The 13,258-nt window shown below is 28.9% G+C and overlaps 2 protein-coding genes across 7 annotated transcripts in view; one reads left to right on the top strand and one right to left on the bottom strand.

Annotated features, from left to right (window-relative positions):
* The window catches only part of LOC129967064 (major facilitator superfamily domain-containing protein 6-like), a 116,752-nt gene extending 103,835 nt beyond the window's left edge, over positions 1-12,917 (bottom strand). Inside the window, exon 1 of the mRNA XM_056081717.1 lies at positions 12,857-12,917. The gene's annotated coding sequence lies outside the window, so the exon portion shown is untranslated. The remainder of the gene's footprint in view (positions 1-12,856) is intronic.
* LOC129967066 (major facilitator superfamily domain-containing protein 6-like) overlaps positions 12,871-13,258 on the top strand; it is a 63,240-nt gene continuing 62,852 nt past the window's right edge. For 2 of the 6 annotated variants that reach the window (XM_056081728.1, XM_056081725.1), the window contains exon 1: positions 12,871-13,186. Coding sequence is in view for 1 of the 6 variants with exons in the window: in XM_056081718.1 (XP_055937693.1) it covers positions 13,154-13,186 (33 nt within the window). In the remaining 5 variants the exon portion in view is untranslated. The remainder of the gene's footprint in view (positions 13,187-13,258) is intronic. The other 4 variants (XM_056081727.1, XM_056081724.1, XM_056081718.1 and 1 more) reach the window with 3 other exon arrangements.

Genomic DNA, 13,258 nt, shown 5'->3' with positions numbered 1-13,258 from the left:
TAATAAAAACTATTTTCATTATTATTTTTGTTTTGCCTTATTTAGAAATCGATATATTTTTTTAATCCACAAAAAGATACAGGTGTATATTAACACTTTACACATTAAGCCTATTTAGGCGACTCTTTCTTCTACTTACAGTATCCAATTTCTATGATATGCTAACAAACAGAGATTTATGTAAGATTATACGATAAGGATTTGGATTTGTTTTGATTTTTATGGCGCAAGAGCCATGGTTTTGTCTATGCTGCGCCAAACCAGGATTAAAATTATATCAATGTACAACAATTAAAAACTGATAGTGTATAAAAGTATTAAAAACCACCAAAATTATGGGGTGGGGGGGTTATAAAATTTGATAGATTTTAAAAATGCAAAAATTTGAGCATGTGGTGTCTTGCCAAGTAATAAAGGTAGTGGAGTGTTCGCTTTTGAAAAAATAGAACACGCTGAGCATTGAAATTTGGGCCTTCTGATATTATATGTTGGACAGACATTTGACAGCCACATTGAGAACATAGAGGTGGTTGTTCACCAAGCAACAGAGGGAAATGTGTGAATCTAGTATGCCCAATGCGTAAATGAGTTAACACTGTGTCTGCTTTTCGATTCGGTAACGTAGACCATAGTTGGCGCATGTATTTTATAGTTAGTTTCAAAGTCCCTATACGATATAACTGGATGCATTTGGGTACATTATATTGTGATCTCCAGATTAGTGTTTATTAAAAGATATAATAATTTTTCAAATGCATATTGTCAGTCAACAATGACTAATGTAATCTGAACCAAAATTATATTGTCAGTGAGCGAAAAGAAAAATCAGACACCCGTGTATGATGCTGCCTGATAGAACAATCACTGTTGATTAACATGGCCCATAACATATTAAATGAATTAATAATCGATACAAAATGGTTGATATTGATAATGTGTGTGTTTGAAAGTAAGATATTCCAAAACTAATGATAATACAATTGCTAAATGTAAGAATGAAATTTAAAACATTTTAACAAAAAAATTTAAACAAACAAGATTTTTTTTCATTAATGCAAACATTATGATATAAAAATATCTTCACTAATACGTAAAGAATGGGTGCCATTTTATTTCAAATCAGTGAACTGAAGATGTTTCTTGGTCACTATAATTTTGTATTTGGCGCAGGTAGCGTTTTTTCTGCCGCAGAAAATCATTTTGCATTGATCTTATAACAGGACAATATTGTTCATTGTTTATCTATGATAGATGCGATGGAAAATTCAAGAAAGACTTGATTTTATAACTATCATTGAATTCGATGAAAATCTAACAACCTAGTTATAAGTTATTGCTGAAAATGCGCTTGAAATTGCTTTGTCAGTGTGAAAATAGTGTATCAGCATCAAAAACCAAAATTTATTATCTCTGCGAATTTTGTTGCATTTTGTTTGAGCATTATTGCTGACAATAACACTTTCGACTACTTGCGCTAAGTTAGTCAGAAAATTGCTTACTTTACCTGTCTCCCTTAATTATTTCTTTCATATCTTCTTTCAACGCTTACCTTTACCAATTGCACAAACCATTATGAAACAATTATTTTTGGCCTTTTCAGTCTGCTTTTACAGTTTTGAAAGACACTTTAGAAACGCCATATGTTTTTTTTTATTCTATCCTAGTTTAAGAGCAACATTTTTTCGCTCATATTATCAAAATATGATGCTAAAATTTTTCGATTAATAAAATCTTTATTTTATCCCTACAATTCCTTTTTGAAGCCATTGTAGTTGCGACGATATTAAATACATTTTAAAGGCCATTATATTTGCACTGTAATAAAGAATAAATTAAATAAAGACGAGGAGATTAAATCTAAGACATTATCATACAATGAATTTTTTAAGCATTTCATATTCTTTTAAAAACACTTCAAATATTTCTCCAATTCTAATACAGTTTTACGTTTTAGACATTAAAAAATATGGACAAATTTCAAATAAACAAGAAATTACTTCCAGTTAAGGTCCATTTCTTTATATGCAATGGTGGTAAATGTTTTTAGATATATTTATGGTATTTAATTTAAGTCTTCTTATAGATATAAAAAAAATATACATTCCATTATTAGCACACAAACATTCAATTATGTATTTAATTAATTCATCAATATACACAGTTTCAGAAAAGTGGACTTATATAGTTATCGAAATAATATATTATTTATAAATAAAATTCGATAACTTCACGTTTCGAAGCTTAACAACTTCACGAAACTTTTAACAAAACTACAGTAAGTATTCAGAATATAAATTTGTTTTTCAGAAAATCGTCAATCAAAACTTAACCTAAAACTACTTCACATATCTCATCGGAGATTTGAAACAAACCTACAAATCAATAAATATAATAATACGTAGGTAACTTTAGTACTTAATTGGGTATCTTCTATCATCCAGAATAAGTTACAAACGTTTAGACATTGATTGCAGTAGTTATTTTCAAATTTCTTCGTCAATATCCTTTTTTTGCATGGTTTTCTGGTTTATATTTCTGTTTAATACCATGTTTTCAAACTCTAACCTCATAAATTTCTAAATATGATCAGTTGGGTTTAAATTCAGTGGCACTTTTGCAACTTCTTTGCAGTTATATAGACATCATAGACGACTATTATAAGCTGCGTACCTCTTGATTAAAAAAAAGAAAAGTAAAAAAGTTGAATTTAATGAACACATTTTAGGATGATTCTTTTCTAAAAATATTTTTTGGAAGAAAATAGTCCATTAATGGACTCTCTCTCTCTCTCTCAAATGCTAATTTGATAAACATCTATCATTTGGTCTAAAGGCCTTGTACCGAATTATGTCCGTCTAATTTAAAACGGTTGTCCACAGATAGACTGACTGATAAAAAGACGGACAGACATTATGCCAAAAATTTATTTTTCGGACTCGGGAATGAGAAAACGGGGAAATTCGTCAGAATCTGGAGTTCAAAGTTTTTGATGATTACAGTATTTTCTCTTATACATCGCAGACAAGAAAGTAATAAATAAATAAGTGTTGTTTATTTACAAGTGAGCAAAAATAAATAAAAAGATTTTATTTATTATGAGAAAAAGACTTCCTAGCTTCTTGTTAAAATTATAATGATACTCGAAAAAAAATGTTCGAGCATAACAAAAGAAGATAAATTAAATTTTTCTCAAAATTTCCATAATTGATATTCCACTCAATTAGGAAAGAATAGCGCTTCTTTTGTTTGCATTGTCATAAATCAAACTTCAGCTCAAAAGAGAACGATTTGATTAAATTCATTTTCTTCTTTTTATATTATTTTAAGGATAATATGGCATGAGAATCTAACATATTTGTGAAGTCAATTAATCCAGAATAGAATATCATCATTAATACAAATGGATTATTTGGAACAGAGAAGATGAAATTCAATGTGGTAAAATATTGAAGGAAATGTCTTTTGCTCATGACATGATTTATTTTAGAAGTGGTTTCGTATTTGTATCACAATATCTATTTCAGCCTAGATATTTCTCATAATCAAGGACTGAAAGCAATAAGATGGAAAATACCACGATTTCTTTATAAAGTAATACAATATTTTTTTTATTTACAAATGAGTAAATGCTTTAAATTTTAGCTAACAGACAGGAAAATTAGAATGGAATACTTTGGAAATAAACATAAAATTAAAAAATATACAATTTTTTACTGAAATAAGACTAATATATTAATATGTTTACGACATTAAGAATTATAAAATTGAAATAGTGATATTTTATCTACAGATAAGATACTCAAGAAATTGCAAATATATTGAAGTAGACCTACATATAATTTTGCCCAAAATTTCAATTAAAACTCATTTTAAAGTTTGCCCAGACAATACCAATGCTTCAAGAATAAGATTTCTACCTAATGTACAGAATTCTATATTTTAGAAAATTATATATTTAAAAAAATCATCATATCTTATTGTACTTGCTTTAATTTTCCATTAAAAATGTAAATAGGTCCTTATAACTTTGTAAATACTAAAAGGCTACGCAAAGTACTGAATTAGAAAAATAGATAATGAATGCAGATTTTTTAAAAAAGGTTTGCAACTTTTTTTCTGCATAGGATCAAACACTTTTTGTTTATTTCCAAGAGTTCGTGCATTTTATTCTTATACTTACAATATCATATTTTTACACAAACATTAGGTAACTTATCCTAAGAGCACATATCCCATACATCTGCTATCAGTTACGTAATGATATAGATGTTCTCTTATTTCCTAAACTGCGTACGTGAGCGCTTTTAATTGAGAAACAATACTTTATTATATTTAAGTAATTTGTTTTTCTTTTTTAATTTATGTGTTTCAAGATGCCCTCCGAAATACTAATGGTATTCAATGGGATTAACAATGTATTTTGCTTTTGCCCATCTCTTAAAGGGAAAAATCTATAGAAAAAGGATATGCATTTAGCGGTGTCAAACAGAGATCTCTTGATGAATTCTTTTTTATAGTTCTTGATGAATTCTTTTTTATAGTTCTTGATGAATTCTTTTTTATAGTTACTATCCAATGTTTGAAATCTAAAAGAAAATCAAGATTTTTTTAAGTAAACTCTTTCATATAAAAAAAAAAAATCCGCGCTTGTACACACACACACACACACTCTTACATTTCAGTCATGTCATAATATTTCCGATTTCTTTTCACTAATTTTTTTTCTATTTGAAACCCTAACTGTTAGTAGAGATCACATGTTCCCAGTTACGACCAAAATTCAGAATAAAATTTTTTCTATCACGTGATACTTGTATTCGATCATAAACATTGCAGCATTGCAGCAATATACTAGCATGTATAAAAGTTTAAGTTCATTGATCAATATGTAAGGAAAGAATAAACGTGCATTTGCATCATAAAAATAAAACAATCGTTACTTGACAGAAAGTGAAACTTATCATAAAGATAGTTTCTATTGACAAAAACTTACAAGTGAATTGTATTTTAGTTATTAGTTAATATACTTTGCATATTCTTTTAACCTTTTTATGTTATTTCAAGCCATGAAATCTATTCCAGAACTAATCCTCGTATAGGGTCAAAAACACACATTCATTAAAAAAAATCAAACGAGTTTTGAATCACATTTAACTTGAAATGATGGAGTTTCAACTCACACCATAAAGTCTTTAAAATGATGCCATAATAATAATTAAAATTCATAAAAATTTGAAAACATTTTTGTGTGACGACATCACATAAAAGTGTCCGTTAAATTTTTAAGAATCAAAATTTCAAGAATGTCTCTAAGATGCACATTCCCATCCCCCAAAATATAATAATATCAAATTTGGTAATTCTATGTCCTGTTTACTCTACAGATAGCCAACAGAGAAATAAACACATTCTCTACTGTTATTAGAGCAGCCATTTTAAAATTAGAATCTAAAATGAACTTTCTGATAGCTAGACTAACAAACTTATTATTCATATTAATTTGAAAACAGCACAAACACAATAAATCAGAATTTTGTAATACAATTTCGATTAAAATAAATTGTTTCCTTTCTCTGTGCTCGCGGAGTTTCACTTTTGTTTTGGCGAAAACACAGTTCCTGGTTCATGAAATCAGCGTGTCTGACAGGAATCGCACTCTTTCCACAAAGTGCGTTGCATCCATTTAGCCCGGTGACACAATTTCGTCTGGATCTTTTTATTTGTCGAGTACAGAAAAACGCAGACGTCTGTTCTGATTTCTCAATAAATGCTTATAGGGGCGATTTTGAAACGAATTGTTCAACCATGCCCATGCCCTTGAAATTGTTATGTGTTATTATTAGCACTAAACTTACAGCTGCCTGTCAAATGTCCGCTTTTCAGTGGTAGCTTCAATGTAGCGGCGAAATATCCGCAGATTGAATGTTAAAATTGAGTTGATTAATTACGAAACTGGCATGAGATAGAATAAAATTAACCGATTGTCTACACTAGGATCTGAAACGTTAAGAAGTTTGGGAAAAGGGTTATTTGATATAATAAAAAAATTAAAAATAAAAATTTAATTTAAATAAAAAGAAATGGGAACAACAAAATAGATGACTAAAAAAAGTAAGAAATGAAAAGTAAATGCTGAAGAAAATAAATAAATAAAAAATAGAAAAATAAAGAATAGAATAAAGGGAAAAAATATAACAGAAATAAATAAAATAAAGAATAAATAAATATAAATTAATGAATGAAAAAAATAAACTAACACTCAAATATATGAAAAAAATAAAATAAATAAATAGGAAACACAATAAAATAATAATAATAAATAAATAAGCAGATTCAACCCTCTAGTAACAAACATGTATGATAAAAGTTTTATATTTGATTCGGTTATCTTGATTTAGTTTTTAAATTTCATTCTCAGTTACAGTGCATTCACTAAAAGTATTTTTAATATCACTGCAGTGAATAGGAAATTAAACACATGAACTTTCGCTGAAGCCTCTATTTTTCATAACATGATCAAAAGTACATTTGATTTTTTTTGTTTACTTTTTAATTGCATTTTAGTTATATTAACGTCCCTTAAAAATTTAATAAAGCAGATGATTAACTTGAATTAGGTCCTGAAATATGATTGAAAAATTGTATTGAAAACAGTGTATTGTCACATCAACAAACAAGTAGATCTCCGATTACAAAATTCTAAGTTGTAAACATAAAAACGTCAAGTTTAAAAAAAAAAAAAACACCTAATAAAGAGAAAAAATAAAAATGCTAATAAAGTACATAATAAAGGGAAATAAACTATATGATGATCATTTGAGGTGCATTCAGATGACACGGACGGCAGTTTTATGTTTTTTACGATTTAATTTCGTTCTTAAATTCCCTCTCTTGATGATGAAGCACATATTTCTAAAAATACCCCACCCCACCCTACATTCATGTCAAGCTTTACACCCTTTGAAGAAGCTAGATCGGCAAGGACGATAAAAAGAAGAAAATGACCTACGATGATAATTCTTTAGAATATCAGAAAAAGTTATTGAATAAAGTTCTATGAGAATCATAATAAAAATCAAAGCATCTTTTTATAAAATAAAATATTTAAATCACAATTTCGCAAATAACAATTTTTAGTAAATTTATGAAACACAATCTTTGCATTAAAACCCGTTATTGAAATCACATCCAATCACTTTGTATGTAATAATGTGTCCGATTCATGTCTCAAGTTGCAGATCTATTGGTTTCGAAATCTGTTTATGAATCAATTAATTTTAAAGGCAATAAGAATTCTGACGATTAAACATCCCAGATGTTCTTATGTTTTGAAACGACCATTAATGTTCTAAATAGGGTGTGGCATCTAATTTGGAGTTTGGAAATAAATTCGAAGAGCAAAAGGTTAAGGCACATATAGATACAAAAAAGAAATCATGCTAGTTATTTTCATATCTTTAGCATTATCATATAATTTTTTTAATTGCTCAAATTTTGAAGATATGTACGTTATAAATTGTATTTGGCAGCTAAAGACATGAAAGCTATTCTCTAAAAAAAAAAGAAAAAAAAATTGGAAAAGAAAACTGACAATTTCTTCTCATAACACATTATTCGGGTTCGCTCAATCTATGGTATATTATATACTAGCCGCCTTTGGCGACCAGCCGGTTCGCCAATCTTAATGTTCGTTAAACTTTTAATAATTAAATATTTTATGCAATTCCAACTTTAATAGATTCTTCAGCAAAATATTTTAAAACTTCAAATTTTGAAAGTCATATAATTCACTCATAATATTATAAAGGCCTTCAGTCATAACGTGATATGTATCTCTCTCATTTTCTGTTAGTTCCCGTAGAATTTATAAAATAAATTAAAGTGGAAAGGATTAATCTTCAATTAATATAATAATATTGTTTACTGAAACAAAGTATTTTTTTGTAATATGATTACTGAAAACAGTCACTGAGCGTTTAAACTTTATGGGCACTAAAGAATATCTTTCCTAATTTATGTAATATTTCAAGAATTTGTCAACAAAATATTCTCAGATTCATTATGACCAGAACGATTAATTAACAATGTTTAATTTTAAATGCATCAAACACTAAGAAAATAAAACGAATCGTTTAAAATAATCGGCTGAAAACAGGTTAAAAAAAGCTAAAAAACGATGTACTTAAAACTATAAGCATATACAAAAAATATATAACTAACATAAATACAATTTACTTAAAAAAGCATGCAACTAACCTAAAAATAATTTAAATCATCCGTTGGTTGCCATGTCAACAGTCAGAAAACAATGCGCATGCGTGAATTTTCTTCGCCAGTTACGTTAACGCAAGTGCGTGAATTTTTCTACGCCAGTTGGGGTAACGCTATGCAGATTATACATTTTTAATTTCTTTTATTCTGTGTTATTTTAATTCAAAAGTACTTCAGAATGAATCTGAAACATGGATTAATTAACAATGTTTAATTTTAAATGCATAAAACATTAAGAAAACAAACAGAATCGTTTGAAATAATCCGCCGAAAAATGTTAACCCTAGCCTCATTACTGTTGGGAGAAAAAAAACTGAAGCCTTACTCATTTGGCGGTGGGGAAAATGGAAAATTTTTTTGGCGGGAAAGTTAGTTTTTAATTAATAATTAAAATTCTAATTAAAATTTCAAAAAAAGGGACCCCAGGTGCACATTCCCGACCTCTAAGATATACATGTACCAAATTTGGTAGCTGTAAGTTGAATGGTCTGGCCTGTAGAGCGCCAACACACACACACACACACACATTGAGCTTTATTATATACTAGCCGCCTTTGGCGACCAGCCGGTTCGCCAATCTTAATGTTCGTTTAAATTTTAATAATTAAATAGGTTGAACCGGAGTTTAACCCCCTTCTTCGCCAAGTTGCGATAACGCTCCAAAGCTGGCAATCTTTATTATGCACTATAACTGAACATCTGCTCCTTTGCTTTTGAACATTTCGCAAGGTCGTTGTTGGCGATTTTTAAAAATTGCTCCAAGCAGGAGCTTAAACTCCGGTCGTACCATTAAATATTTTACGCAATTCCAACTTTAATAGATTCTTCGGCAAAATATTTTAAAACTTCAAATTTTGATAGTCATATAATTCACTCATAATATTATAAGGGCCTTCAGTCATAGCCTGATATGTATCTCTCTAATTTTCTGTTACCCCTCGTAGTAATTATGCTTTAAATTAAAGTGTAAATGATTAATCTGCAATTAATATAATAATATTTTTTACTGAAACAAAGCATTTTTTTAATACTATGATTACTGATAATAGAGTCACTGAGCGTTTACACTTTATGGGCACTAAAGAATATCTTTCTTAATTTATGTAATATCTCAAGAATTTGTCAACAAAAATTTCTCAGATTTATCATGAACAGATCGATTCATTAACAATATTTAATTTTAAATGCATCAAACACTAAAAAAATAAAATGAATCGTTTAAAATAATCGGTCGAAAACAGGTTTAAAAAAAATACTTAAAAAACGATGTACTTAAAACTATAAGCATATACAAAAAAGTATATAACTAACATAAATACAATTTAATTACAAAAGCATCCAATTAACCTAAAAATAATTTAAATCATTGAAAATAGGTTAAAAAAAAAACTACTTAAAAAACGATGTACTTAAAACTATAAGCATATACAAAAAATATATAACTAACATAAATACAATTTACTTAAAAAAGCATGCAACTAACCTAAAAATAATTTAAATCATCCGTTGGTTGCCATGTCAACAGTCAGAAAACAATGCGCATGCGTGAATTTTCTTCGCCAGTTACGTTAACGCAAGTGCGTGAATTTTTCTACGCCAGTTGGGGTAACGCTATGCAGATTATACATTTTTAATTTCCTTTATTCTGTGTTATTTTAATTCAAAAGTACTTCAGAATGAATGTGAAACATGGATTAATTAACAATGTTTAATTTTAAATGCATAAAACATTAAGAAAATAAACAGAATCGTTTGAAATAATCCGCCGAAAAATGTTAACCCTAGCCTCAATTCTGTTGGGAGAAAAAAATAACTGAAAGTCGGCGGTGGGGAAAATGGAAGATTTTTTTGGCGGGAAAGTTAGTTTTTAACTAATAATTAAAATTTCAAAAAAAGGGACCCCAGGTGCACATTTCCGACCTCTAAGGTATACATGTACCAAATTTGATAGCTGTATGTCAAATGACCTGACCTGTAGAGCGCCAACACACACACACACACACACACACACACACACACACACACACACACACACACACACACACACACACACATTGAGCTTTATTATAAGTATAGATATATATATATAATTTGAACATGTTCTATATTATTTTTTAGTTGAAGCTCGATAATTAAGATAGGTTAATTGAATTTAACCGATCTTACCATTCTCTTTACTTTAATGAACATAAACCCGGTATATCGAAATTATTTATAATAAAACAGTTCGATCATCGTATTAAGAGGACAGTGAATTTTGAAATAAGCAAAAATGGACAAAAACATGAAATTTTATTTTTATCGTTTCATAACCAAAATATATATTTATATTCACCTAAAATAGTGTTATAAAATGTATTTTTCAGTAAAATAAATATTTGAGGGGTTTAAAAGAAAAAAGTACATCTTAATGACTTTTCTCAAAATGATACTGCAATTAGATTTAAATATCTTTAAAATGTTCCGGGTGTCTTAATTTTTGAAGAAATTAGGTAAAAGTGAAGTTTAGTGTGTCCCTTGCTGCGCCATGGATGCCAAGTCGCCAATAAAGATGGCGGACAAACATTTCTGTGGAACAATTACGTTTACCACTTTCCGCAATATAATTATGATTTTTGTACTGATAAGTATTGTTTTTTTGTATTGGTGTTGAAAGGTTGAGACTGTTGGGTGCAGAGCAAAAGTTAGAGCGTGCGATGCTTTTAGCATCTGTAGTAGGCACCGGGAAGAATTTTTTAACAAAAAAACATCCTACGGCTTCGCTAGAAGCGGGAACCTAGTATTCGCTAGCACATTGAACATAAGGACTGTGTGGATAACAGGAACAGTACATAATCAAAAGAAGAAAAAAAAGAAAGGAGGAAGAAGCAATCGAAACATTCTCCATGCAAAATTTAAAACAAGCATCCTTTTCCTAACTTCACCAAAAAACTCCATCGTAAAAAAATATATTCCACTCACCCTTCATCCATTCTGCCGGTTCGAAATATTTCGATATCAAACCATTGTCCATGCAAAATTTCAAATAAGCATCCTTTCCTAACTTCATCGACTAGTAAAAAAATATAGTATATTCCACTCCCCCCTTCATCCATTTTGCAGGTTAGAAATACTGTCTTCCATCCCATTTACCCGACATCCATTCTTGCACAATTGCCGACATAACAAATTATGAAAAGAACCAACCGTTAGAGTACCAAAGGAATAACGAGAACTGCGAAGAATTCCATTGCAGCTGTCTTTGAAAGTGAGAATGCAGACGATATCGTAAGGTAAGAATTCAGACGATTTTTTAAAGCGCATACTGACAGTTAAAAATTGAAAAATAATAAATATTTTCTGTTCGTATTCACATTAAGAATAAAATTGCAATGTCTTAATAGTTGTAAAAAACTTTTAATTATAATAAAGAACAAAATTAAGATCTTTAATCGATACTTTTTTATTATTTTTAATTTAACATTTTTCATAAAATAATTGCAGTTCATTGTAAAAAGATAGTAAACAAAATAGTATTAGGGTTGCCAGAAGAAAGTTCCGTTGGATTGCCACATTGGCGACAAACTCGGAGGGCACACTAATCTTCATTTCAACCGAAATTAAATAGAATTCATAACAAAGATTTCGGTTAAATATTAAAAGATAATAGAGTATGCATTTTATATTTAGAGATTATTTAGATACTTAAAAGCCAATTTTAGTTCAGAAAAGCATAAAATTCCTTTAAAAGTATTTCTAAAAAGTTTAGCATTTGTTTGCAATTACCAAATAATACACAGTTTTGTTCCAAATAAATTTGTTACATAATAAGGAAAAAATAATAAAATTAAAAACTAAAATTTAAGGAGTATTTTGAAATTTTTTTAAATTATAGATGTTTTAATTTTTTTAAATAATATATTTCATTTAAAAAAGTTTTTCTTAAGAAATTTGACGTATTTATATTTTAACCTTTTGCACTCGGATGTGTTCTCTTAAGCACCATTCAAGACGATGCATCATTTTGACATTTTATTTATTTTTAAAAATTTTAATTATTAAAAATACCTACAGAGTGGTAAAAGGGCGTAGATTCATTTTCCAGGGAAACTCAGCTTAAAACAATTGTATGTATTTATTTTTTCAAAGTGAAAAGGATTAATACATATGCATAAAAAATTTCATAATTCTAAGTGAATAATTCGCAAAAATATCTAATAGAGTTCGCGGTCCCATTAATATATATGAATAATATAATAAATTATATCTTGTATTATTATCCAATATTTACTGCAATATATAATGTATTTATATATACATTACAAAAAGGTTATTTTTTTGTTACAAAAAATCAAAAGTTTTCACCAGTATATAATTGAAAAATATCAATCTAAAATTTTGTATTCTTTGATTATAATCACTTCATAATAGGATACACTGACTCTGAACTGGAAAATACATTTGTAATGGCGCATACATTTATTTTTTATTCTTATTTACTATGCCAAAAAACTTAAAAGGGTTGATAAACCCTTGCTCTAGTGTAAAATAGTCCAACAAAAACAAAACGTGGTGTGAAATATGTTCACGAAAACAAAAAACTTACCCCATTCACGCAACCTGTGAAAGTCGCAAGAGTCATGCTGTCTTCAGGTTGGAAATGGTCCAGAAAAACATTCGATGAAGTAAGAACCTCTAGACAGGCGGGCGTTGAGATCTTAAACTTTGTTTTCTTCCCAGGAAATACTTTTCTTTCTGACTTCGTTATTCATTCCCGACCGTGATGAATTCCAGAGGAACTGAATTTGTGATTGGCATTGATTGCTGATCGTTTAATTTGACGTGGAATCCTTCATCATTTGTTTATATGTGCTTCTTGGCTAATTTTGGATTTGTTCAGTGAATGAAAAGATTAAGTGTTTGCTGGCGCCTAAAGGTAAGTAAAATAGAATAACAAATCTCGTGCGTTTTAATCAGTATTTGCTTAAATGTGGATTGTAACGAGCAT

This window comes from Argiope bruennichi, chromosome 4 (assembly GCF_947563725.1).
Source record: "Argiope bruennichi chromosome 4, qqArgBrue1.1, whole genome shotgun sequence".
Classification (NCBI taxonomy): Eukaryota; Metazoa; Arthropoda; class Arachnida; order Araneae; family Araneidae; genus Argiope; species Argiope bruennichi.
This window is presented reverse-complemented; position numbering and strand designations above follow the sequence as displayed.